General features: G+C 39.5%; 3 protein-coding genes across 3 annotated transcripts; 1 reads left to right on the forward strand and 2 right to left on the reverse strand.

Annotated features, from left to right (window-relative positions):
• Positions 1-530: 530 nt before the first annotated feature.
• On the reverse strand, positions 531-6,906 carry spic (Spi-C transcription factor (Spi-1/PU.1 related)). Its single transcript, XM_065469514.1, has 6 exons — positions 6,736-6,906; positions 1,744-1,800; positions 1,528-1,615; positions 1,284-1,405; positions 1,100-1,205; positions 531-1,006 (listed from the first exon to the last, which is right to left on the reverse strand). The coding sequence occupies exons 1-6, from the start codon at positions 6,904-6,906 to the stop codon at positions 531-533; spliced, it is 1,020 nt and encodes a 339-aa protein (XP_065325586.1).
• A 2,022-nt stretch (positions 6,907-8,928) lies between these two features.
• si:ch211-214j24.14 (uncharacterized protein LOC559160 homolog) lies at positions 8,929-14,746 on the reverse strand. Its single transcript, XM_063500375.1, has 4 exons — positions 13,971-14,746; positions 13,707-13,895; positions 13,383-13,463; positions 8,929-10,097 (listed from the first exon to the last, which is right to left on the reverse strand). The coding sequence occupies exons 3-4, from the start codon at positions 13,419-13,421 to the stop codon at positions 9,219-9,221; spliced, it is 918 nt and encodes a 305-aa protein (XP_063356445.1). The 5' UTR covers positions 13,422-13,463; positions 13,707-13,895; positions 13,971-14,746; the 3' UTR covers positions 8,929-9,218.
• A 3,401-nt stretch (positions 14,747-18,147) lies between these two features.
• atp6v1e1b (ATPase H+ transporting V1 subunit E1b) lies at positions 18,148-27,729 on the forward strand. The gene is made up of 10 exons (XM_063500379.1): positions 18,148-18,273; positions 18,400-18,461; positions 20,677-20,742; positions 22,627-22,736; positions 22,993-23,059; positions 23,153-23,242; positions 24,542-24,610; positions 24,816-24,910; positions 25,009-25,096; positions 27,031-27,729. Exons 2-10 carry the CDS (start codon positions 18,429-18,431, stop codon positions 27,091-27,093), a joined length of 681 nt encoding a protein of 226 aa, XP_063356449.1. The 5' UTR covers positions 18,148-18,273; positions 18,400-18,428; the 3' UTR covers positions 27,094-27,729.
• The last annotated feature ends 184 nt before the right edge of the window (positions 27,730-27,913 follow it).

A 27,913-nucleotide genomic window follows, 5' to 3' on the forward strand; every position in this document is an offset into this window, starting at 1 on the left:
TAAATTACAAAATGAGAATATTAAAGTCTTAACGTATTTACAAGTAATATACAGTGAAATCTCCTTCATATACTACTAAAAACAACTAAAATAAAGTACACAAACACTTCTAAATCACAGCATACAGAATAAATTTACAAAGTCTGTTACTTTTTCTGTCCCAAATTCTCAAATAATGACATGCTTTGAATAAATAGGGATCCAGAAAGAAAACCTCGAAGGAAAACCACTTTAATTTGGTTCTGTGAGGTTAATTTTACTCTTAACTTTTGTTTGTGAAATGCAGACGTGCTGCCTTTAAGTCAATCTGGTAAACAAACAGTATGTTAAATAATCCACACAGTACTGGTTGCAACTGCCAGAAAATGTGTATGTTGTTCAGTAAAGGTATTGAAATAAAAAAACAAAAGAAAACAAAAACATTTTTATAGGTTTTTTGTTAATCAATACATTTTACAACCAGGATCCAGCATGTAACGAAAATATTTGAGTCTTTGAAAACCTTGACATCCTGAGAGCTCTCCGCCACCTCAGAGTTTGGTGTGTGAGGTGAAGCTTGCGGCCAGGTCGTAATCTTCGTGCGGCTGATAGTGAGCGTACCAGCTGTGCCAGTCTGCCGCCGCAGAGCCGCAGTAGCTCTGCTCGGACGGATTGTGCTGCTGGGTGTGGGCCTCCTCCTGTGGAGGGTGACGGGGCAGGTGCATGGGCACATGTGCAGAGCCGAGCCTGTGCAGGATGTCTGGGTTAAACTGGTAGGTGAGTTTGCGGCGTACTTTGATGATCTCCCCAGTACGGCTGTAGTTTCTCAGAGCTCTTGCCATTTTCTGATAGGTCATAGTCTTGCGGTTGCCCTTACGCTGGCCCCAGCACTCAGCCAGCTTCTCCTTGTTTTTGGAGATGAAGTGGAAGGTGCCGCTGCCGCTGTCTGTCCACTGGATTGAGTCGCCCATGTTGGGGTCATTCAGAGCCTCATGCAGGTATTCATAAAGTCTGAGCTTCTTCCGACCTGAGGAGACGGACAACAGCGTCGTTTCAGTTTTGATTGCACAAAAAAGTGTGACAACAACTAATTTTCAGGTGTTTTTAAAACACTGATCACCTTTGCCATTCCTTTGTGGTGGTAAGATGGAGTAAAAATGTGGGGATTCATTTTGCACTGAGTGACTCAACGAGACATCGGGTATGACCTGAGGCCAAGACTGCTGCTGTAAAAGACACATTTCATATAAATATCCAGATTTCTATATTCTCTGTTCTCAAACTTATCAATGCTTTGCACTTACAGCCATGTCATTCCAGTCATAAACAGGAGTTGGGACTTCAGACTGGTGTGTGACGAGGCAACAGGAGATCTGACACTGCAGTGCTTGGTGGTGACTTCCCAGATTCTCATAATATGAATAATCTGAAAAGACAATTTCAACTTTAGTACATCAAAAATCATGTAAAACTTTAAGACCTCACCACAAAGACACCCCCCCCCAAATAAAAACAATTCAATCAATCTAACAGATGCGTAAAGTTCACCTGAATCGTAGTATGAATTGTTCGAATGCTGCTGAATCACATCGATTGCATCCTGAAAGTGCTGATTGATGTCACTGTCCAAAGATGTCTGAAATACAAATCCGCCTCATTTTATACAAAATAATATAAAGAAGTAAAATAATAATAAAGCATGAAATGCATTTAATATTTATTTAAAAATCGAAACATTTGTAATTAGCATTTATTCTAACTCACCAATTTGTATGTGTTTCCCTCACTTGAGGCCATTTCTGTCCCTACCGGTGAGCGCTGCTACACTAGTGCAGGTGCACACTTTGGACAGGTATATATATGTAGGAGACCTCCAATACCCGTTTGCCGTTCAGCCACATAATAGAAAGAGAGGCCGGTCAATTTAAATGTTTTAATGTACCGCACTTCTTCTTTTTTGGAAGCACAGACCAGATAGACTTCTGAGCATCACTTTCTCTCTCTCTCTAATCACGCAGATTACAATCTACCAAGAACAAAAACCTCTTTTATTGCGCGCTCCAACCAGGGATAACACCAATTCTCAGCCTTACCTAAGAATTTGCATACTGGGCGAGATGTTACTAACATATCTAGAATCTGGGCTGTCCAGTTATTCGCTTTTTGGAAGAATGAAATATGAGTCAGTGGAGCTGCAGGAAATTTTCCATTGTGGCTTTCGTCTTCTGCAGATAAATGAATTAGAATTTTTCCTAAAAAGTTAGAAGATATTACAATAAATTCACAGAACACTAAAAGAACCAAAAAGTGGATTTTAACTTATCTTCCACTTTAACTTTTACATCCACTGTAGCGTCATTTTTCGATCATTTATTTAGCCAATTTAAAGTTTACTAATGCAACTTTAATCTGAAATTCTATCGCTACGCCGCACAAAAAGTGCAATCCTAGAATTTCTGATGCATTAAACAAAAAACATTAAGTTAAAATCAGAAAGAAAAGCACTAAAAACAGTCATTATTATTTCTGTACAATAAACATGATCATTAAAGAGAAACAGCTGGAACGGTTTACAGTTATGTACTTATTAATAGAAGAAAACAAGCTTCATATTCAGGTGTACAAGGACTCGGTGTGGAGCTGAAGCCAAATAAAAAAGTCACAAGCATATAAATTTCCAATCGAGCAGAATGCTTTTAATGCAGCTTCAGATAAACGGGATTGTAAAGGTTAATGGTTAATAATGCGATCACTGTTGAAGTAAGCCTGAGTCTTTTTCTTTCTTTTTTTTCTCCGCTCCACTGAGCTAACCCCCCTGTTCAAATAAACATTGGCTTTTTGAGAAGTTCTTTTTCACAGGCGTGGAGTTTTAAATATCAACTGACTAGTTCCTGAAGTTCCCCTTTCAGCTCAGTTAAAGTTTGCTGTCAGTCAGGCCTGAGTGCACAGCTGGAAACGTCATGGAAACAAAGATGTGGACATGCAGAGATTATAACTTATGTTAGGGTTATGTTAGGTTCAGATGATGTGATTTGCATTTTAATTCTAAGATGTTTTTACTCTTTAACACATTTTTCCCCCCATAAAAAAACACCACCTTATTACATCTAATTATCTGTGTGTGTGTGTGTGTGTGTGTGTGTGTGTGTGTGTGTGTGTGTGTGTGTGTGTGTGTGTCAGCAAGCATGCAAATGTCAGTGTGAGTGCGTGGCACATGTGTGTGTTTCCTGCCTGTGCAGCAGGCTGATAAAAACAAAGAACCACAAACCTTGTCCCCGCTCCCACTTTGTCTTTCCCTGCTTCCATTCAGGGTGAAACTCCATAAATTAAAGACCACAACCTGTCGGGGTGCAGCCGAGGCCTGACAGCTGTGTGCTGGTTTTGGCACTGTGTGGGATGAGGAGCTTGCTCCATTAAGTTGCTCGTCTGGCTTTTTCATTAGTGGTATAGCCTGTATTATTATATCAACACTGGTATTTGGTCTTTCTATATCACTAAAGAGGTCAGCTACTGCACTCACTAACAACAGGGAAGTAGCATGGGCTGCTTTTTGAAACCATGGTGGCTATTGTGTTACCTTCATTTTACCCTAGTCTGATTCCTCCACTATTTCCGTGATTGCCCTCTCCAGGGTTGCTAATAACTGCAGTAGTAGATGGTCTGGACTAAAATTGCTCAACACATTCCCCAGAGAACAATGTGGAACACTTTTGTTGGTCCCTTGATTTTTTTTAATCGTCTGATCATAAGATCAAAACTGTCCAGTCTATTGTTATGCTTAAATACATGCAAATGATGCTGGCGTGTTATCACGCTGAACCATAAACAGTTTAAACAATAGATGTACCTACAACACTGTGTGAATCTCTTCAGCTAACTCTCATTTCTCTGTATATTTTTTCCAAGGAGTCAGACTTTCTTTTAAGGTTTTTACACCTAACTGAAAAAACCTTAGCAAAGAACCAGTTTTAAAATGTATATTTAGGCACTTTGTTACCAGCAGGTTGCTGTGAATCTATGAAGAATTCCAGATGCAACACAGTTTGACAGGCTTAAAATATTATCTTTGTGTCAATAAGGTGATTCTCAAAGAGCCATTAGATAAACACTTGCCATATCTCATCATCATGTATCCTTAAAAAATGTGAAAAAACAAAACTTGTATCCGCACTGTAACATTTGTATTTGTATTTGAAGAAAAGCGCTGACACAGGGCCTGAGAGATGGATCTGACCTTTCAGCTGATCCATCTACAATACGCTGCCATTGCAGTAAAGTCTCATTCATGGATTGGCCTCCTCAGAGTCCAGATCTCAATATTATTAAAGCACTGTGGGATCATCTTGACAGGGAATGGAACAAGAAACAGCCAACATCCAAAGAAGAGCTTTGAATAACCTTCAAGAAGCCTGGAGAACAGTTCCTGAAGGCTACTTAAAGAAACCAGAAGAAAGCTGACTAAGAGAGTTCAAGCTGTGTTGAACTCTGTTAGGCAAAGGCGGTCGCACCTGATGTTAATTTTCCTGCTAGTTAGAATTGTAAAAATTCTGTCATACGACTGCACGCTTCATTAAATCACTGCAGAGTACTGCAAACGCCAGTGTTAGAAGTAAGTTCTCCAGACTGTCCATTAAGCCAAAACACAGCACCTTCTCTATATAGTCATCTGCCAGGTATCATCATTATCATCATTATTATTATTATTTCTTAGTCTATATTCTGCCTGTGTTCTTTTTAATGGTTTTCTTGTGTTGTTTATCAACTAGTCAATTATATCCGTATATAGCATTTTTTCTTGTTTTATACTTGTGCATATATACCGTTTTGCTTCGTTCCATACATTTGTATATTTAGATCGTTATTCATGAGAATTGTGAGATACTAATATGGTGCTAATGAAACAATAATACTGTAAATAACTAATTAAATAATTGTTCTTCTTTTACTTGTTACAGATTAATCTGTGTGCATTTTTAATGTTCCCTTTATATTGTGAATTCCTCTAGCTTCAGTAATCCTGAAAATTTGCAACAGTTTAAATATTTATTCCACTACTCTCTGTTCTTTCTCAAATAGCTAAAAGCACTCCACCACAATCTGTTCTATTCTGTTCTACAGAAACATTAAACGTGGAGCACAAAATCACTCCACAGTGACAGTGTAAGCAACAGCTTACCTGTGTAAATGAATGAAAGAAATAATATTTATTATATACTAAACTGAACAAAATTTGTCAGTTTTATGATGCAAACCTTTTTCTTAATATGACACCGGTTTTATAGATATTTTGCTCCCATTTTAGGATATTCAGAAATCATCTATCTGATCAAACTGTTTTACCATGTATTCATCGTTGTGCAATTGCAGTTAACGGTGGATTTTATTGTTGTGTTGGGTGTGTTTTTGGATGGAAGAGTGTGAAAGACATACAAAGGCAGGGAGAGGGAGATGGAGGTTTGATTGTGAAGGTGTTGCAGTATGTTTTCAGGCAGAGCAGAGCTAGGCTGCAGCTGTATCTCTCCAAACAAAGAAGCACTTTCCTTCCCCTTCTCAATTCAATAGCTGCGTGCATGTTTGCACCAGTGTGGGAACGGCAGGTTAACCACAACACAGTCAGTACCATTGTTCTTCTTTATTTACTGGCACTCGATGAAAATCAAGAAGTGGTAAAGCCAGGCATGCATAATTATACTATTAGACTAAAAGCTGCTGTGACCGCAGAGTTGTAATTATTATCTATGCACTGCGATCATGTTTGTATAATGGGTGACACATTAGCAGACAGACAAAGCTCGTTCTGAGACTTTTAGTCTTTTAGTGTTAAAGTTTAAACAGGGTTCATGTTTTTTTGTTTTTTTTTGTTTTTTGACAGGCACCTTTACCTTTTCGCTCATTATGGTTTAGATAAAACTCTTGAAGACTTAATATCATGTGGATTCTACATGTCTAAGCACAAAACATCACACTTCTATGCTACTGACAGTCTGTCTTTTGAATTAATGTGGAATAAAATGTCATAAATAAACATAAATATCTTCTCCTCACATGAGGCTGGTATTTGTGTCGTGGCTTATTTTCTAAAGGTCTGTATCGGTGCGAACAGGCCAGCAGACGGCAGAGTAGAGCATTAAATTAAATACATAAGGAAAAGTGGAAAACTTCTAACTCTCTTTTTGTTTGTTGATCCAGCACTTAAGAGGTTTAATGTTTTAAACGTCATAGATATTTTCTTTGAGGGTCAAAAGATCAAAACTGGGATAAAATTATAAATATTATATTATATTTTATTGCTGTACATACATACATACATACATACATACATGCATACATGCATACATACATACATACATACATACATACATACATACGCACCTCTCTGAGCCCTTGGTATTTCTCAAGCTTCTCGTGTTCCTTCTTCCTGTCATTCGGAACCGCTACATCTATCACTACGGCCGTCTTCTTCTGATTGTCTACCACCACTATGTCCGGCCACCACCATTTTGTCCGTCTGAAGTCTTAGCTCGGTCATTTTCCACCACCCTTGGGGGCGTCTCCCATTTTGACCTCGGGACTTTCAGGCCAGCCACTTCCTCTATCTGCCGGTGGTACATTCTCCTGCCTGTACTTCTTCAAGCAGCTGGCCAAGGCTGTGAGTTCTTGCTTGGCTGTTTCCAAGGCCTCAGGTACAGACAGCTTGCTGTACTTCTTAGGGACCTTCTTTGTCGCACCTTTCTGCAGCTCTGATAGTTGGCTAACCTCCCTGCGTGCTACCTTGATCTTGGCCTCTAGTCTCCTTCTCCATGAAGGGTACTGCTCCTTGTGACTATTCAACTTGTAGCTAAGCAACTCACTGATCACTGCTGCTATGGTGTAAATCAGCTTGTTAGTAATGGTGGCGGTAGGTATCGTCCGTAGTACTGCATTCATATCATCTAGTAGACCTTCTAATGGTACTTCATGTAGTCTTGGTAACCAGCTACGCTTGGTACCCAAACTCGGGTCATGATATCTCCCCCCGACCTGTCGTCCTGGCTCCCCCGAGCCGTAGCATGTGTGTTGAGATGTATAATATATATGCCTTTAAAGTTTTTGCATTGCCTCTGTGTGCACAGATTATAACAAACCTTCATGACTCCAAAGGCCAGTTCGACTTAGCAGCAACAGTTGAAGGGATGCTCTCTCATCCTCTCTGTTTCCTTTAACTCTGTTTATCTAGTTATCGACAAACACACATAAACACCTGGTGCCGAACAAAAGGTTTAACCTTGCATGTTAGCGATTCGTTAGCTATTCGTTTGTGAAAGTGTAAAGGTTATGATGCATCTCAAATACCTTAATTATATACAAGTCACAGGGCTGTGCAAAAGTCTTGAGGAGCCCCGCTTTTCTTTATAGTTTATTTCCATCTAACTTATATTTTTTAAATGTTCTTGAGTTCTTCAGGTTTTCTGAAAATCTTTGGACACTGGTTGTTTTCTCATTCATTCATTTTCCGTCCAGTCCTTGTACGTGACTATTTTCAGACATTGTTTTTTGTTTGTTAAGCGACTTAACACTAACATATAAATCTAACTAAAGGGATGAACCAGTGGTGTGTCTGCACATAACAGACAACTTTGCAAAGAACTAATTTTAAATTGTACCTTTAGGCATTTTGTTAGAAACAGTTTGTCAAAGAAATACAGAATCTGTTTCCATTTTTTTAGTTGAATGTCTGAAAAAATTCCAATTATATCGCTTATTTGTGCACTAACAAGGGGATTCCCAAGATATACTTGGTATATCTCACCACGGTGTGCAGTTTCTCCTTAAAACATTTGAGGAAACTGGACAAGTGTAGGACAAAAAAAGAAGTGGCAGGTATAAAAAAACAACAACCTCTAAATCTACAGTAAATGAACTTTATGACTAAATTGTCACAATTCAAGAAGCCTGGGGAACTATTCCTGAGGACAACAAATTCAAGATGTACCGAAGAATAAAGGTGGTCATGCCAAATATAGACTTTGAAGCTGGTTAGCATTGTGCAAACTGTTAGAATTGCTGTATATCCTGTATTTCTATGTGTGCCTGCACATGTTTCAGTTAATTGTAAGCATCATATAAAGTAAATGTGTGGTGGCAAACTTTTCCCATTGCTTTAGAGAATCAAAACTGTTTAAAATACCTGAAGTGGACATGATGAAGTCTGTGAAGGTTCTCAGTCATCCAGGTTATGGTAGTATAAGGCCCTTGGAAAGAAAAGCGTCTGGACTCTTCCAGTCCAGACGCTTTTCAATACATTTTGAATGACACTCATATACATTATACATTATATTATTGGACCAGTGCATTACTTACACATTACTAGTTAGTATATTAGTATCTAACGCTTTAAAATAAATAATACGGAGTACAAAATGCAATATTTGCACACAAAATTATCAGAGTAACAGCCGGAAATAGTGATATTTAGATACAACGAATCTCTTTTCCTAATGGTCGTATCCATGCTCTCATTCAGTGGTGTTGGGGATTGAAATATTAACAGTACTCTACATGGACTGTTCTGGTGGGGAGTACTGGTGGTGTGGGTGTGATCATAACCTGCCTTCAATATAGACATATGCCTGGACAGAGCGATACATGGCGTGCAGGCACATGCAGAAACATAAGTAAGAGAGCTTTGACTGCAGGTTTTATAGATGTTGTGCAGTAAAACTTTTATGGCAAAAAAGTTTGTGAGATGCTGATGCAGTTTTTGGGCTTTTAGTCCAATCACTGCTGCCCCTGTACTCTGAAACTTTCCATTTAGTGTGTAATGTTTATGATAATGTGCTTTCCAGTGTTGCTAAAACACTGACAGTGTTGCTAAAGCACTGACAGTACTATTTACAGAGGAAGTGGCATTTTGTCTAATATGGTGAAGTAATGACACACACGCACAAAGAAACCCTTCAAGTATGGGGAAGTTTAAAATTGCACTTAAAGTGATTTGTGTATTTCAGGTTACATTTTATTGGATACATTTCCTCAGAGATCAAACAGAAAAACAAAGGCCACAAGCTCTGCTGTGAGCTGAGGTAGCACAAAACGAATTAAAAAACATCAAATCAGTGTGTCTAATTAGCAAACAGCATTAGAGAGTAAAATCCATTATTTGGATAGTGATGTGGTGGAATATTTAGTTTGGAATAGATTTAAAAACAAGAGAAAAAATGTGCTGAAAGGTGGTTTGGGGGATTCAGAGAGAGGTTTTTTTACTTTCTGCAGTACACCACTGCACTATATGCCACCACTCCCACAATTGCTACTAATGCAGCGCCTCCATAAAGCAGCTCGGTGGAGCTCAGAGGTTTGGTCTTGGGAGCAGTTGGCCGTGGCTGCAGCTTCTCTGCAGGCTCCTTAACTGAATGTTTATCCACGTCTGTGAGGGGGATCTGTGAAAACTGTTGTTGCTCGACACTTGCTGCTGGAGGCTCCGGTGCAATCGGTGCTAGAATAGAAGGAGGGTGGAGGCCCTGAATGGAATACAGCTCCTCTACTTCAGATGTTGTGGTTGAAGGGACTGGGGTGGATGTTGTGGAGGGGGGGTCGAGTTTAACAATAGGCAGAGGAGGCAGGGCCATCGGGGGAACCACGTGCCTGAACTCTCCTGGCTCACGCTCCACATGAGGCTCCTCTGCTGACACCAGGAGCTCCTGAGTTTCTGGGGCCTGGAGGTCCTGCTCCTCCTCCCTGAGTGCCACCAGCTCCCTTTCCCCACCCAACACACTTAACATACTTGTTTGCATCTCCTCATCTTCTTCCTCCTCTTCCTCCGCTCGCTTCCCTTTCTTCTCTGCCTCCTCAAGCATCTCAGCCTCGTCCCGCTCCAGGTGGACCATGTCAGAGTTGGAGGAGTGGTTCTCCTCCCCTGTCAGAAGTGCCCCGTCACTGCTGTCGAGGCTCTTGGTGTCCTCGGGATCTACATCGCCCATTGTGGACCAGGACTCTGCCAGCAGGCTCTCACTCTGCCAGCGTGCAGGAGTTTCTGCCTGAGTCAGCAGTGCAGCAGAAGCAGGGCTGAGGGTCTCTCTGCCTCCTCCATCCCCCCTGGTGGGCTCGAGTGGGGCCTTTCCCTCCAGAATGAAGGCTGGCTGCAGAAGGGACAGAGAAGATCGCAGGTGGTACAAAGTTTCAGGTAGACTCACCAAAATATCACACCAGGGTCAGAATTTTGTATAGAAGATGGATATTTTATATCTTTTATATTATTTATGGTATAACTTTGAGCACCAAAGTACCAACTGAGAATCATTTAAACATAAAAGCCTGAGTATTGATGGTGACCATGTCCAACCCATTACACCCGCAGTGTACCCATCTTCTGATGGGTGCTTCCAGCAGGCTTAGATACCATGTTACAAGGTTCAAATGATCTCAAGCAGGTTTCTTGATCATCCAATCACAAGTTCTCAATCCAATCGAGCACTGCTGGGATGTGGTGGAACAGGAGAGCCATGTCATGGAGGTGCAGCCAACAAATCTGCAGCAACTGTGTGATGCTATCATGTTAATATGGAGCAGAATTGGTGAGGAGTGTTTACAGCACTTAGTTAAATCCGTGCCACAAAGAATTAAGTTAGCTCTGAAAACAGGCTCCCACAAGGTGTACCTAATAAAGTGGATGGTGAGTATATGACGCATTGAGAATAAAACAGGACTTAAAATAAGTGCATTGAAATCACATGTTAATCACTGATAGGGTCTCTTCTTCAGAAGTGTATTTACCTTCAAGTACATTTTGCTTAGGAAACCTTTGTGTTTTAATAAAACCATTAATCCAGCACAACCTCTGTGTCTACACTATTTGTCTTAAGTGGTAATTCCTACGTTTATTCAGCTTTACTTGTTCTGAATATGCCAAAAGTCATACTCGAGATCAAGACAGTAGTTTTTTCTTTTTGAGTTGTAAACAAGTCATGAAGGTGCTAATGTTAGACATAACTTTATTTTCTTTACTTCAAAGGACAAAAATACCTCCACTTCCAGGTCTGTGATGCAAAATGTTACCAAGTGGACTGTGCTGATTACATATTACCTCAGTTATTTTCAGATTAGCACCTCGTGTCTCAGCTTAAATCACAAAATTTGTGCTCACCTTTCTGGATGCCTTTATTTAGAATTTAGAATCAGAATTCTTCCACTGTGTGCACCCTTAAAAGTCTGTGTGGTGGTGGTAGTATGATAAAGGACACCTACAGAGACTACAGTGCATGCTGCTACAGGCCAGAAAAGCACAGACTGCTCCAAGTGGGTCCCACTATTTGGAAAACACAGCCTCATGCCTTCACAAAGACATGTAGTTACTGATACCCTGCAGCACAGCCACAGAATCCCCTCATGGCTGCTACTGTTACAGATTTTACATGTCTGTGCTCTCATTGACATGAGTGAGGGTTGTGATTGGAAAAAGTTGCTCACTAGCTTGTCGTAATTGCAGCAGTCTGTGGCTATCTATAGTCTCGACCTGCATATCTTACTATGTTTAGACACTGTATACATCTCCATCTGTCACCCGAGAGTGGCAGCTCTTTTAGTGATTTCACATGGCATGAGAATAGGGCGAGAGTAGTGACACGAAATGGAAATGATTATGTCACAGTTTCAGCAGTCTACCTCTAAATTTAAAGGAAATGTTAATATATAATCATATGAAATCAGAATTTTGGAGAAAATATTCATTTTTGATAATGGTTAGCACTGTTGTGTACGCATGCATTCAGCCCAAATGTGCCTCATAGTCTGAAGGTGACCCCCCCGTTCCCAGCTCAGCTTCGGCTGCACAGATTTGTCACCCTCATGCCAGTCCCAGAATAGATATTTTCAGCACTTCTGTCTCTGATGTTGTATCACGTTTACAACATGTGGCCTGTCTGCGTGTCTCGCTGATTTCGGAACATACCTCTTAATGAGCCTCTAACAGTCTCTCTACACCTTGAAAATTTGTTACATTAGTACTTAACTCAATATTACATGTTGTGGATCGCTGTAGAGAAAAACAAATAGAGGTCATTAGCGATGCAGAAGTTAAAATTTGATTCAGTTTTAGTAGAAAAGCTGAGGAATTTCCTTCAGTTGATATCTTTACAAAGGAGGCCTATCAAATGTCATGTTTATTATACCGTAATATGACTTCAATAAGGAAATTGTGTAGTGGTTCAGCTGAGTGTTGTTGTCTCATTGTGTTTCTCAGTCATTAGCTGGTAAAACGTACCTCCCACAGTACAAGAAATAAAATTATAAGATAAGATAAAATTATAAGATAAGATAAGATAAGATAAGATAAGTATCAATCCTGAGGGAAATTCTTACAGTCAATAACAATAGAACCAAGAGCAGAAACACAAACAGTGTGGAGTCACAGAGAGTAAAACCAACGAAAAAAACCCCCTCAACTGCTAAAAAACAAGGTGCTGAAAAGAACAACATTATGAAAAATAAACATAAATACAAATATGATCATTATTAATAAGGTTAACACTACTTGCAAATGCAAACAGTATTATTGTAGTAATAATCCTCCTATCTGGTAAAGAACATGTGTTGTATTTAAAGATTGCTTCACTGTTGCTGCTTTAAACGCACATACCTGCAGTTCAAAAACAAGACACTGTTTCTTTTGTGTTGCCTCACAGAGGAAAGGCCTTTCCTGTCTGTTATGCAACAGCTTGTAACTTTTTTGTGCAATAAAACCTCTGACTGGGTAAAAACAATAGGAGCCTTTTAGGCAATGGACAGACTTTTCCATTTCAGAGGAGTACCCTCACTGCTGATGTATTTCTTGAAGCATTTATTAGGTTTTGGGGACTAAAATCCTTTATGTTGGGCTGGATTGTCTTTTTTGTTCTCGTGGGCAGTCTGCTTTGTAGTAATAAACACCATAAAATGAATAAAATTGTAAATTCATATATTACACACATTAGTTTTTATCATAACAAAAGCTACAGTGAGCTTTAAAAACATTAGAAGCCAACCAGTTTATTGTTAAAGTGTATCTTTGTAATAACAAGACCAGCAGCTTGTTTTGTAAAAAAAATCAAACCAAAACAAAACCCCCCAGCAAATATCTATTTGACTTGGCTCTCCTCTGGAAACAACACCTCTTCTTCGTTAGATGGGGTCAAAAGTCCGTAGAAGGAAGGTTGTGAAGGGCTCGTCGGAATGGCCTTTGTTCCTTCGTTTGGTCCAACTTGATAAACGTGGGCAAAATCATTCAAGCTGGTGCCAGTAGCAAAGTTCACCATTCTTTTTTTTATTAACCATGCTCAGGCTGCCTAAACCAACAAAACACTGTAAAAGTTAGAGTCAGAACTAAAGAACAAAAAAGAATAATAAAAAGTTCCAAGAGTGAGCTTTCAACCCCTCAACTCCACCCCCACCTTAGAGAGCAAACGCCATCCAGACGTCCTAGTTGCCATATTTCCTCACACAGACACTGTGGCTCTGCGGGCCTGTGCAGCCTTAAAGTTGATCACACAAAAATGTTAAGCCCTGCATGCACACAAACAGACAGCAAAGCTCATTTGTGTCCTTACTTGCTGCTGTGTGCTCCACCTTTCCTTACTGTCCTACTTGACTAATTGGATTGCCATTGATCCTATCCTAGCTCTAACAGACTTGTGATAAAGCAAATGCTCAGGGAGATTTAGAGCACTCTTTCTGTGCTAATGCACAATGGGGGCAGAGTGATATTGCATACTCACAAAAGGTCAGCTTTCAATGTCAAAGTTGAAGAGTGAGCTGATAAGACACACCTCCTGTCCATTTCTCTGTCTTGTATTTGTCCTTCCTGCAATCATCCTTCTAACGCTCACAGCATTAAAAGATGCACTCGGCCCCCAAAAACAAATCACAGTCTTAATTCAGAGCACAGTACTCCTTCACGTTTGATCCTGTAGAGGAGTCCAAGATTTATTTTCTGCAAGTTTAAAAAAACAAGAGAGAGAGAGAGAAAGATCCAAGCATACCTGTGTCCTCTCGATGAGCTGCTAGATGAGAGATCAAAGTGTGATGTGCATTCAGACACAAAGTCACAAATCAACAGATAGGCAGACATGCATGCTGGAGCTGGCACAGGAGTAACAAGGTAGGCAAGCTGTGCAAAAGTCTCTCTCTCCCCCTCCCTCCTTGTCTAGCTCTCTCTCTCTTTTTTCTCTCTCTCTCTGAGCCACCCTACTTCCCAAATCCATCACATAAGAGCTGGCTGGAGAGGAGTCAGCAGTGACTTCACTGTGAAGCAGGATAAATGTTGTAAGTCAGCTGACTCTGACTCTGAATTAATCAAGGTGTGAATCTTCATGTTTGCGGTGTCTAAAGGTTGGCAGATGTTAGCGTGAGTAGCATTCGCTTAGGTCAACAGTCTGTGGACTTTTTATGTTCACTGTCCAAACAGCAGATTATCAGTCAGCTCACAGTGTGCACAGCAGGAGCACAGAATGGAAAATGCACGTCAGATGGGGAGAAGAGCCATTTTTAAACCAGAACTTTCCAACTTCTAGTTCCCCCTGCTGGCAAGACACTTCATAAAAGAAGGAGCAACTTCACCAACATATTTTATTTATTTATCTGCCTTGCGCTTATTCTTTTTAACTGTATATGCCACTCTGCACTCTCAATTACCCCGTGGGGATAAATACAATTATCTAAATCTAAAAACTATAGTTTTACATTTTAAAATGGCACTCGAGCTCTGTATTTATAATTATCTTGTCTCATCCTCTCATTTCTTCTGCTTTCTCTCTGCTGTTAAACATTTATTATAAAACTTGTCACAAGACTCTATATAAAGAAAGCAAAATACCACAATATAGTCTTAATTTTATTCTACAGAGGTATGTTTGAGTTGGTTTGGAAATAGGATGTTAAAGTTGGAACTGCCAGGCAAGATGCAGATGCAGTGAAAGAGGAAACAAAGCGGGTTGGTATGGCACAGGAGAATGCCAACAAAGAAGATCACAATTAAAACCTGAGATGGTTTTCCAACAGTCTTGAAGGAGTTCCCAGAGATGCTGAGCACTTGGTGGCACTTTTGCCTTCCCTCTGCGGTCCATCTCACCCCAAACCATCTCGATTGGGTTTAAGTCAGTTGACTGAGGAGGCCAGGTCATGTGGTGCAGCACTCCATCACTCTCCTTCTTGGTCAAATAGCCCTTATGTCACACAGTGGGAATTTGTATTTGTCTTATAATTGGTTTTATTCTGATTTTAGTGTTTATTTATGAGTGTAGTTTTTATTTGCATGATTTTATTCTGTTTGTATTCCATGTTTTTATATGACACTGTTTTAATCCACTGTGGACTGGCTGGGCATGGGGCAAATTGGCTGATAGCGATCACCTGCTGAGGCATGGGTGTGTCCCAAGGTGGCCTATCAGCTGTTTAAAGGACCTATTAAAAGTGAGCTGGCTGTGCACTAATGGAGAGAGGCCCCACATATGAAGAGGAATGCGTGAAGGCCAGTGTGGAAAAGAGGGCCCAGCTGCCTGATCGTAGTGTGCGACAGCTCATTTGGAGATGGACCGGCCCCAACAGCAGGGCAGAGGGACACCTCTGCCTGCATTTGTGAATAGTGTCTCCACTGTTGTTCACCAGGTGCAGCCGTGTTGGGAGAGGGTCGCCATGGCCATTAGCCAGGTCAGCTTCCGGGACGATGGTTCTGGCCAGTATTTGTTTACTTAAAGGGCGAATCCACGAGGGGAGCCGCAGTGGCATCGAGCGACAGACTCCAGTGCAGAGTGTGAGCTGGGCTGGGATGTGACGAGCTAAGTGGAGGGACGAGACGGGGATAGGAGGCTTCTCCTTGTCTGCCTGGGACGAGGCTGGCGTGGTCCCCGCTTTGGAAGAGGAATTTCTGTCCTGCTCATGAACACATAAGGAACATTCATCCTGGGTTGTGGGTCAGTTGCATTGTGGGACTGGGTGGGATTTTAGTGCATGAAGAAAATTGTTGTCATATTAAGCAATTAGGCAGTTTCGTTGCAACACTTGATGGTTTTTGGGACTGCACTTGGGGATGGATTCAAAGTTTTAGCAATTTTCCAAACTGACTGACCTTCAGTTCTTAAAGTAACAATGGACTGTCCTTTTTTTTTTTTTTTTTTTTTCTTTCTTTTTTCTTTTTTTTTTCTTTCTTTTTTCTTTTTTTTTTTTTTTTTAAACTTTGATTCTTGCCATAATATGAACTCTATCAACAGTTTTCAAATAAAAATTCCACAAATGAACCCTGACAAGGCACACCTGTGAAGTTAAAAACTGTGACTACATCATGAATTCATTCAATTCAATGAGAAAAGGCCAAGGGTTTGCAGCACTGGCAACAAAGCAAATGGTGGCTACTTACAGGATTCTCAAATATAAAACATATTTAGAGTTGCTTATCAATTTTTTTTCTTTGCTACATTGTTCCATATATCTTGCTTTATATATTTGATGTCTTTGGTATGTGTCTACAGTGTAGAAAGTAGTAAAAATAAAGAAATGAGAAGGTTTGTCCAAACTTTTGACTGGTAGTGTATATTAGAAAACATAACTCCTATTTTGGAATATTGAAGATGCCATATTGTGATATAGATACAAATAAAGCTCATATAAAGGATATATAATTTAGTGATGTTCGATTCGTGAACGAATCGTTCAATACTCGAGAATCACTTTACTGACTCGTGAATCATGATTCACAAGCGCAACTGACTCATCCCTGTTGCTGTTAGCAAACTAATTTCATTAGTAGAAATATATCTAGCTTATAATTAAAATTGTGGGGAAATAAACAACAGCCAGTTTATTAACAAAAACATTCCTGCTCTGAACTGGAAGTAAAAACCCTGAGTAGATGCTCACATCAAGACAATAGCTCCTCGGTTCACAGTAGCATCGCTCAGCTAGCATGCTAACAGCACATTTGAGTTACTCACCCCCTCCCTTGCTGTGCTGAATCATAGCATAAGCGAATCACTCAGGACTCACTAACCCCCTTCCTCCTGGCTCACAGCTCAAACGAGTTGAACGAATCACTGAATCACTCACCCCCTCCCTTGCTGTGCTGAATCATAGCGTAAGGCGAATCACTCACCCCCTCCCTTCTGGCTCACAGCTCAAACGAGTTGAACGAATCACTGACTCACTGACTCACTCCCTCCCTTCCTGTTACGAATCACTCACTGACTCACCCCCTCCCCCCTGGCTGACAGCTTCTTCTTCTTCTTCTTCTTGGTTGGCAACCAATGTTAAGGCACTTTATCGCCCCCTGGCTCACAGCTCAGTGGACATTTAGATGAGAAAATATATGTTTGACACATTTAAGGAAAATAAAAAATAAAATAAAAATTAATAAATGTTCCCTTTAGAATTTTTTTGTTCTTTTTTGCTCTAAAGAAAATAGTTGTTTTCTTTTACAATCATTCATCTTAGCAGTAGGGTTTACATTAAAAGAGAAACAAATTAAGTTTGAGTGAAAATATACATTTTTGCACTCTCTGGTCAACTGACTCAGTGACTCAAATGAATCAAGAAACCCGATTCACTTTGGTGAATGACTCATTAAAACTTGATTCAGTAAAAAGAATCGAATTTACCATCACTAATATAATTATATGATTTGTGTTTTCTTACATGCCTCAGGGAATATAAAGGTATTTACTTTTCTCATTTCAGCATATACAAATACAGTTATAGTAATATTCAGTAATTCAGTAATATTGTAGAAATAAACAACTCTAAATAACCTTTTCATATAATTTAAAACCGCTGTAGTAGCAGGTTAATAAAATAAAAAACAAAAACAACCAGAATACAGATAAGAACTTCATCCCGAGAAAATCTAAGGGAAACTACTATTACCACAGTAAATGTAGTAAAACAACTACAAAAATATTATTATGAAATACATAAACATTATTATATGAATAAAATATAACAAATACAACATTTTAATTGTTACATCAACTCAACCTTAAACCTTTTTTTTAAACTGTAGCAATAGAGATTATTATTAAGAGATAATGTACAAAAATATATTATTTATACTTTCTAACTTAAAAACTGATAAGTTATAGTTACGTTTATACTTCACTGTGTCCGTGACACGTTGAAAACTGAGTAAACAGCCACTTTTTTCTTTATTCACTCGTCTCGCTCCTTCCTCGCACTTGACGAGCTCTTCCGCCGGAAGTAAACATCACGTGACTCTGAAAATCAGCTGATCCTCCGTAGACATCTTTACGAGTCACGACTGCGGCGATCAATTCAAACCGTCTCCTCTGTGATTCTCAGGTACATAAATGGCGCTTTAAAGCTTAAATGTTGGGGTTAATTTCATTTTCTGAGTAATCGCGGTCTCTGTTTTCATTTAGCGGTTTTTATTATTCGTGATTTTTAAATTCTCACTTTCTCCGGCAGGCCCAGGCGGATCTTTGACAACTGCAGCCATGGCGCTGAGCGATGCCGACGTACAGAAGCAGGTAATGAACCGTTTTCACCTATATAAAGACACCATTTTAACGCTTGTTTTCGCTCGTTAAAGAAGCGGCTCGTTAGCCTGTTACAAACCTGAGAAATGCTTTCAGCTGCTGTAGGATTTACAGGAAGTCGGTGTGTCAAAGGAGAATGACATTGAGAGAGCTGCAGTAGGGTTAGCACTGAATTAAACACAAACGGCACCTAGAGGAAAATATTTGGGGTTCTTTAAAGGGGTGCTTTTTTACATAAGATTGACACTTGGGCCCAAATAAGCAGCTGTTTCTGCAGCTGGGACTTAAGGATGTGATACTGAGGGTCATGCATCTCTGCATGATCACATGATGAACACATGCCAGGACCGAAGGAGGAACTTGGAGTGAGTGAGCCACCGTGTTCTCACTGGAAATCTCCTCAAATATGGAAAATAAGTCTAATAAAAAGTTCCCACTGTACACTGTCATGACCAGGTATTTCTATATCAGTTGGCTGTTTGACACACATTAATAATATATTTAATTTTCAACAAATCTTAATATTAGCTACTTTTGCTGTTGTTTAAATGGTTTTGAAACAGCAATTAAAGTGGCAATAAAGCAATTTATACACAAAACAATATATATATTTTTTTAAACAAATGTAATGATGGATTAATAAGTTTTTCTATGTGATACTTTTTATTTGGTGTCAAAAAATATGATAACACATTCTCAAAGGCCAAAGTTTTCCCGTGCATCATGGGGTACCAAGTCATGAAGCAAAAGTGATAATTATGTGGCTCAGCGGTCATCATAGTAACATTTTTGGTTTTGTGGCAGGAAAACTCCCCAGTCCTTAATCCCATTGAGGATTAATTCCTAAAAGGCAGGAGGACGAGCGGAACTTTGAGCTCTGATAAGGCAAGAATGGCTCATTGTCGATCAGAGGAGGGTCAACACTGTAAATACTGACACTGTCCAATATGAAATGCTCATGAGTGTCCCTCACTATATCTTAGAAATGTGTAAAACAATAAGTATAAAAACTAAAGCACTAGATTGTATGAAACACAGAATTTTTGTGAAGCCATTTAGGAGTTTCTAGAAGTGGGCCATTAGGGGGCGACTCTCCTGGTTGCCAAAAAAAACAAAAAAGATTGATGGTTGTATAGAAGTCTGTGGGGAAACAGCTCCTATGTGACCTCAGTGGACACTTTCCTGATGACTTTGTGGGCTCAATTCCTAGTTTCAGGTTACATCGAATAATACATGAAGTTCATTATCTGAATTAATAGAGTTGCTGAACAGTGAGCCCGTGGTTTAAAATTATAGTTCTAATTTCCTCAGTGAGATCCATCCCTCGCTCATCACCGGTTTCTTTGCACAGTTGGTAAAATGACGATGTGAAACAAAATGCACAAACATTTCTCACTGAAGTGATGGAAACAGCCCTGCCTTAATCTCATCTTTACCACCCCAGTAAAGATTTTAAGACGTTCTCTCTACCCTTAATGATGAATTTTGATACCTCATTACATATCTGTAAGGATGTGATTTGAAAACCATTAGAATAGTTTCTGGGTTTATCTAAGAGTAGCTGCATAGGCAGAGACCACCCTCACTAACTCCTGATGCACACCTAGTCATTTTGTTTGTAAGCAGGCCTGAAATAAGACAGAAACTGCTCAGGTCGGGAAAGAAAAAATAAGAGGTATCCCTAATAGGATTCAAAGGAGGAAAGATATAAGAAATCGCTGACATTTTGCTTAATGTACACTGAAAAATAACAAAACTCACTGATATCCTGAAGTATTTGTTAGACTTTTTTGTTTTTTGAAGGTGTCTTTTTCCTATCTCAAACCAGAGATGACACACCTCACACAGACTAATTCTTTGCTATCGTTTTACCAAAAGTTTAAGGACGAGTTTCATTTCCAGTGTATTGCATTAGAAAGGAAAGTCACAAGTTGCATTAGGTGCAAATCTTTTTTTTTTTTTAATGTGAAATAAGCTAAGCATATTTGTCATGAGGGTCTTTGAAGGCTCTGAAAATATCTTCAGATCAACAAAGATCAGATCTAATGTTGTTTAAAGATTAACGTGTATTAGATTTTCCAAAAATCGGATTTGGAGCGCAGTGAAAGTAAAAATCAAAGAAGCTGTTGCTATGGGATCTAAATTTTATGGGTTTTTTAAAAACAGCACAGTCTTGTTTTTAGTCATGTTTTGTTCCCATCCACAGATTAAGCACATGATGGCCTTCATCGAGCAGGAGGCAAACGAGAAGGCGGAGGAAATTGATGCAAAGGTATGAAAACACATACACATCACCACACAGTGCTGTGCACAGATATCAGACTGGATCGAGTTTATGTCTTTATTAGTGAGTCAAAGCTGAGGAAAGAAAGGGAATGGGAACATGTGGACAGACATTAAAGGTCACCTGTAACTTCAAGTTCATTAATCACATGAAGACAATGTTTAGAAGCATCAGGCCTCCTGGCCCCCATCAGACTGTGTCATTACACAGATTTATTTAATTGTTTTGTCTTAAGAGGAGAACAACAAAAGCAACAAACCAGCTAATATATGCAATCAATTATTTTTTAAAAATGCAATGTCCATCAGCGGACAGCGCACATAGAGCGGCTGAAGGCGAGTGTGATTTGTGACAGAAAGATGGCAGCTAGAGTGAAATGTGGTAGTGAGAGCTGCTGTAATGTGTGATTTGGAGACAGTGGCACCACAAAGGTCAGTTTGGAGTTGGCAGAGATGAACTTGCTAAGAGACTGACATTTTAAGAGTGACAACACGGGGCGAGATTAGAACTGAGTACATCAGAAGGACAGCTCAGGTTGAGTGTTTTGGAGACAAAGTTAGAGAGGCAAGGCTGAGATGGTTTGAATGTGACAGAGGAGGATGGTGGAAAAGGGGGCGGATGATGGGAGAAGATCAAAGTAGAAGAATGTCCATCCATCCATGTTCTGCTGCTTTCCAGGCCCATAGATGCTCTCCTCAGCCACGCTTTCTTCCAACCCACATTACTTGTGGTGTTAGGTTGAGGGGGGGGGGGAAACCCATCTGAAAGGGAGAACTGAGAGACCCATTGGAGCTCGTGACCATACAAGTCACCTGTATCATGTAGCTGAGGGTAGAAACGTGAACAGAATGGGAAATCGGCAGCATTGTCACCACAGTCATCTTTACTGTGACATTCTTCCAACTCCTCCACTGACCCAGAGTGGGTTCTTCACCCTTTTCCGGATGAGAGCTATGGCCCCAGGCTAGGAGGTTCCTGCTGTAAACCACTTCAGTGCAAGCTGGAGGTCACCTCAGGGGTGATCAGTGCAGCTCTTGTAGACTCCAACACCAGTCAATCACCATTAGGTGGTGCTGATGCTGCGTGCTTGCATTAAAAGATGATATGAATTGCTCTCATTGTGTCACATATGATGGTCCACAAGTTCCAGCAGCCTCAGGCACTATTTTACCACAGCAAGGAAAGCTGATTATGAGAAGTGTGTGTGTGTGTGTGTGTGTGTGTGTGTGTGTGTGTGTGTGTGTGTGTGTGTGTGTGTGTGTGTGTGTGTGTGGTAACCTTCGTTGTTTAGTGAGGTTCCCAAAATATTTTCATGTTTTTCTTACATTATTAGGCAAGGCACGTTTATTTATATAGCACAATTCAACAGCAAGGTGATTAAAAGTGCTTTACAGAGACATTAAAAAACAAATAAAAAGCATGATTTAAAATGGAAAAAAAAAAAGAAAGGAACAGTAGATAAAATCACTAGTTACAATGTAAGTTTTAAAATTTAAGCTTAAAAGTAAAACAGTGCTGATTTGGTGCTTTATTCAAATGCAGCTGAGAACAGTGTTTCAGCTGATCTGAGGCTTTCTGGGAGTTTGTTCCAGATATATGGAGCATAAAAGCTGAATGTAGTTTCTCCATGTCTGGTTCTGACTCTGGGAACTGATAAAAAACCGGATCCAGATGACCTGAGGGATCTGGAAGGTTCATACTGGGTCAGGAGGTCACTGATGTATTTTGGTCCTAAACCATTCAGAGCTTTATAGACCAGCATCAGAACTTTTAGAATTAGAGTAAAATATTCTTTTTAGATGTCATTCTTTATGTGAAAAAGATTTCTGTTTGCCATGTATTCCTCTGAGTTATGCGTGTCTCTTCCTGCAGGCAGAAGAAGAGTTCAACATTGAGAAGGGCCGCCTGGTCCAGACCCAGAGGCTGAAGATAATGGAGTACTATGAGAAGAAAGAGAAGCAGATTGAGCAACAGAAGAAAATGTGAGTCGTGGCGAGACATCACAGGACACATCGTGCCCATCCCTTCTTTCCTTCCTCCTTTTAATCTGGCCTTTTTAAGAACAAAGAAACTGCTGTAATGTGACAGGGTTTCTGTAATTTTATTTAGCCACTTCACCCGACAGTACCTCCTCTGTGACCTGCCTCAAACAGTGTGCAGGGTTAAGAAAAGAGAAAACACAGTCTCACTTTGGGATATAAGCAGGACCAATGTGTGTGTTATTTGTCTGCTTAACAGTCAGATGTCTAACCTGATGAACCAGGCTCGACTGAAGGTGCTGAAGGCCCGTGATGATATGATCTCGGTAAGTCTCTGTCATCATACGAAAGATGGGCTGGTTAAATATCACAGCTGAGAGTACAAACAGAAGAGATCAGGTGTGTTTTTGTACCCTCAGGAAATGCTGAATGAAGCTCGCCAGCGGCTCGCTAACATTGCAAAAGACCCGGCCAGGTATTCAACTCTAATGGACGGACTGATCTTACAGGTTGGTTTATACGCCAAGGCCTGTCCGCTTACATCCCACTGACCAATGAAGTTTACTCTGTAAAACAGCTATTTTCATCTATTTAAGAGCAGCAGGATCCCCATGTGTGTCCCCAGAATGTGAGAGGGGGGCTTTGACCCTGCCATAATAACATCACTGCACTGTAAACACAGGGATACACACACTCTCAGCATAAAGTCCGAATGTGTTTTCCCTCTGAAGTGAAAAATAAAACTCTTAATGACATCTGAAGTTGATTTCACAAAGTTTTCAGCTTTTTTGTTGTTGTTGTTTTTGCTTAAATTCAATAATATCAGCAGTTATTAAATAAAAATGGGCCTAACACTCAGCCCATACGTTACTGTATATCTCGTAGTTGCATCAGTTATTTTTGGACAGATTGCCTGATGCTGCAATGCACGTGGATTCTTTTAATTATTGTCCTTGTGACTTCAAGTTTTCCCTTCAAATTTATGTAATGAGTCACTTCAGGGGGGGCGGGAGGGTCAAGATCTCTGTCTAAATAAATAAATAAATCTGGGTAAATTCCCAGATGATTAAACATGCAACTGTTTTGCTCGTAATACCTGAAATGAGTAAAAAAAAAAAAAATCAACAGCCTATTTATGCAAGATAATTCATAATTTTATTGGGGGGGTTATATTGGTTGAGTCTGATTATTGGGAGGGTCATAACCCCCCTCGAAATTACGCCCCTACTCTTGTTAAATCCCATGTTTTAATTGTGAGGTACCACAAGACACAGGACTAAACACAGGACTATTTATAAAGCATTCAGGTAGCCTCTAGGTATTAATAAACCAGTGTGGAAGTGCCTTAAATCTACCACCAGGGGGCGACTCTTCTGGTTGGAAAAAAGAAGTCTGATTGTATAAACGTTTATGGGAAAATTAACCTATTTACTTGAATTATGAGCTTAGTAAGCCTGTTTCTAGTGAAGTTCTGAACCCAATTGATGAATGTAAGTCTTAGTTAGTACAACATGGTCCCCTGGTGGTTACAGCCATCTTGAATCTTCAGTCTCTGGTCTAGATAAGTGTAATCAAACAGTTTTTCAATAAATCAAGCTTTGTGAATGTAATAATAGTCTTTGCTAAAACAGTTTTAGACTGATATAGATTCAACTGTCTGATAATTCTGGAGGATTTACATTGTGCTGATCCTAAACTTTATTGTATGATACAGAAAGGTTTTCATGATATAAAAATGTTTGACAAATATTTGTCATTCTATGCAGATATTTAAAAACTAAAATAACATAATAACCGTCTCTCATCAGGGGTTTTACCAGCTGCTGGAGCCCAAAGTGACCATTCGCTGTCGTAAACAGGACATACCGCTGGTGCAGGTGAGTAAAACAGAAGGTGTATCTTTACCCTTTTTACCCTGCAGTGCAGTATCACCTGACCTGCTGTGGGCAGTGTGGGGGGAAAACCCAGTTTCAAAGTTATCATGTTTAATGATACATGTTCAGTGACTGAAGGGAAATTTTGTGCTGATCCAGTTGTTTGTATCAGATGAAATCTCATCCCAAACTTCCTTGTACCCTTCAGGCATCCATCCAGAAGAACATTCCCATATATAAAGCAGCCGTGAAGAACAACATTGAGGTCCGCATTGACCAGGATAACTTCCTCTCCCCTGACGTGTAAGCAGAATCACATTTGAAAGACAAGGGGAAGTTCTCTTGAAAACTTAGCCACCTCTTAATTTGAGATCAAAATTCCAAAATATTTCTGCATGCAGGTCTGGAGGTATTGAGATCTATAATGGAGACGGGAAGATCAAGGTGTCCAACACTCTGGAGAGCAGACTGGACCTCATGGCTCAGCAGGTAGGAAATGCATATCTTATCATTTTATCTTTCTTGTTTCACACATTGTAAATACACTAGTCTACTCTAACTGGACATTATTCTGTTTACATATAACAAACTTACATTTTAAATCATAGTCACACTGGTGGCATGGTGTTAAATTCTTAAAATGTACGCAACATAGAAAAAGTAAAATAGTATTCTTAACATGCATTTGAAAAAATGACTTTGCTTTAATACCAAACTTCATTTTTCAGTGCAATTTTTTTTTCTGTTTATTTTTTAAACTTTAAAAAGACAGACAATGCTTATATTTGAAGAAATGTATGAGGCTTTTAACAAATAAACATTACCTTCTTTGAGACATGTCACTATATTTACCAATATAAAGGGTATGAAGATGGTTACCAAATCGTTGTAGGGTAGTTTTTCATTTTAAAGTTAATATCAGTGTGTTTAAAAGAGGTGAGTGATTTATTTTTTTTTCCTAAAAATCAGTGAAACTACACTGTAGTCACAGGAAATGGTCATGCACTTCATCCAGTAATATACTAAATAAAAACAGAGTAAAAAGAAGTGACTTTATGCTATTAACTGTACATAAAACAGGAAAACGAGAAGTTTTGTAGTATTTCTTTTTCATTAGTATTGCACATTTACAGAGGTGGCAGAGAACAGAGGTATGACAGATGGTGTATTAGCAGAATATTCCATATATTCAATTTTAGTGATTTGCCTAATCAGCTTGTTAGGTGACAGAAAATTTTAGGATTGTGCAAAAGTCTTGAGCCACCCATTTTTCTCTATATTTTGCTTTCAAGGAGCCACAGTTCTCCAGGCTTTCTGAAGTTCTGTCAAAGGTTTTCTTTGGACATTGGAAGCTTTTTCACTCATTTTCAGTCCTGCACCTGACAATTTCTTCTTCCTTTTTTTTTTTTTCCTTAAGCCACTTAACAAGAACCTGTGAATCACACATAAGAAGGACACCTAGCCCAAGTGAAGAACCAGTGTTGTCTGCATATAACAGATAAACTATATAGTCCCAAATAACAGTTGTCTCAAGGTGCTTATTATTAAGAAAGGGAAAACTGAGAAAAGGTTGAGTTATGCCAAATTACTCAAGAGCTGGACTGAAAATCCAGTGGCAACAGGTCTTATGGAGGTGAATCCAGATTTTAAATTTTTGGTTTAAATTGTATCGTATATGTCCGGAGGAGGTCTGGAGAGAAGTACAACAGAGAGTGTCTATAGCCATCTGTAAAGCACAATGAAGGTTCTGTCAGTGGTGTTGGAGTTCTGTTTAAAATTGATGCAATTATGAATGCAGAAAAGTAGAATTAGATTTTGATCCACCATCCAGTACCATGTGGAAGCATCTGACCGGCAACAGCTTCATTTTTCTGCATGACATTGATCCTAAACACACAGCAAAAACAAACCTGGATAGAGAAGCACACAGTGGAACATTTTCAGTCATGGATCAGACTCCAGAGTCCAGACCTCAACATTATTAAAGTAGTGTGGGATCATCTTAACAGCCAACATCCAGAAAAGAGCTTTAAATGTCCTTCAAGAGGCCTGGAGAACTGTTCCTGAAGACTGCTTTAAAGAGAGTTCAGGCTGTGAAGAAGAATAAAGGTTGTCACACTAAATACTGACTTTCAAGTTCATTGTACAAACTCTGTTTTTACCTTATTTACTGTATTTCCACCTATTTTTCCATTTTTCTGGGTCAACATAAAGAAATTAGGAGGGGCTCAAGATTTTTGCACAGTACTGTAGTTAGTTCTAGCTTTACTTTCTCAAATATGCGAGGAGTAAATTGAACGTCTTCTCATTTTAGATGTTTGGTCATTCAATAAAAATGTAAATGTCTCCTCGGGTTTTCGGTTTTATAAAGAAAGTTACTCTGAGATGACGGTTGTTGGCTTATCCTGTCACTCTGTTTGTAGATGATGCCTGAAATCCGAGTGGCTCTCTTTGGTGCCAACCCAAACCGGAAGTTTATGGACTGAGACCCTCTGCTGTACGAGAGAGAGAAACACTCCTTTTAATTTTTTATTTTGTCATATAAAAGACATCATTCCTTTGTCTGTGAAATTTCTGACGCAAAAAACATGTTGTTGTGTGATGTATTGCTGTATTTTTTCCGTGCATTAAGGGACATGATAGATGCTGCAACTCAACATTACAGATGTGTACAGCTGTAAGCACTGGTTTGCTCTGCTGCTCCCATTCATGGGCCTCAGTTTACACTGATCAGTCAGGGAAGACGGGATCGGGTGACTGGCTGGATGTTAAACAAGTCCTCTAACTGGATTAGTTTCATGACAAACATAGCATCTGTGTCACGGTTTTCCCAGTTTCATTACCCTCTGCACCACATTACGGGTTGCATGGAGCATTGTGTTGATAATAGGTGTCTGCTCCAGGCAATCACACATATATATACATATATAGGCTCGCGCACACACAAAAATGGAATCCATAGAAACAAAACTGAAGGTTGGATATGATCTTAGAGTTAATTTATTCATGTTACATCAACTGTACCATATCCTCCTGTCATGAATTAAAGGAGTGGCTGATATCATTCCAGAGGGTGCCCTGTATGTATATGAGGTTTCCAGATTAAATTATATGTATGTGTGTGTGGTGGTTGTTTGTTTTGATTTCTCATCCTTTTCCTTTTTGTTGTTTTTTGATTGTCTTAAATTCAAAATGTTTTATTGTGGGAATATGTATAAAGTATAAAATCTGAACCATTAGTATTTCCTCTCTCTTCGTTTTTGACTCGCATATTGTTCTCGCAGCTGAATGATCTCCAGTCTTTCC

Source organism: Pelmatolapia mariae, linkage group LG17 (genome assembly GCF_036321145.2).
Source record: "Pelmatolapia mariae isolate MD_Pm_ZW linkage group LG17, Pm_UMD_F_2, whole genome shotgun sequence".
NCBI lineage: Eukaryota > Metazoa > Chordata > Actinopteri > Cichliformes > Cichlidae > Pelmatolapia > Pelmatolapia mariae.

Coding starts and splice junctions, on each gene's coding strand:
- si:ch211-214j24.14 (XM_063500375.1), bottom strand. CDS start 13,421: ATGGCAACTAGGACGTCTGGATGGCGTTTGCTCTCTAAG. Junction 10,098..13,382: donor GATGGCGTTTGCTCTCTAAG/GTGGGGGTGGAG, acceptor TCCCTTCTGCAG/CCAGCCTTCATTCTGGAGGG.
- atp6v1e1b (XM_063500379.1), top strand. CDS start 18,429: ATGGCGCTGAGCGATGCCGACGTACAGAAGCAG. Junction 24,911..25,008: donor AACTTCCTCTCCCCTGACGT/GTAAGCAGAATC, acceptor TTCTGCATGCAG/GTCTGGAGGTATTGAGATCT. Junction 25,097..27,030: donor TGGACCTCATGGCTCAGCAG/GTAGGAAATGCA, acceptor CTCTGTTTGTAG/ATGATGCCTGAAATCCGAGT.
- spic (XM_065469514.1), bottom strand. CDS start 6,906: ATGAATGCAGTACTACGGACGATACCTACCGCCACCATTACTAACAAG. Junction 1,406..1,527: donor CAATTCATACTACGATTCAG/GTGAACTTTACG, acceptor TTGTCTTTTCAG/ATTATTCATATTATGAGAAT. Junction 1,206..1,283: donor ATGACTGGAATGACATGGCT/GTAAGTGCAAAG, acceptor TGTCTTTTACAG/CAGCAGTCTTGGCCTCAGGT.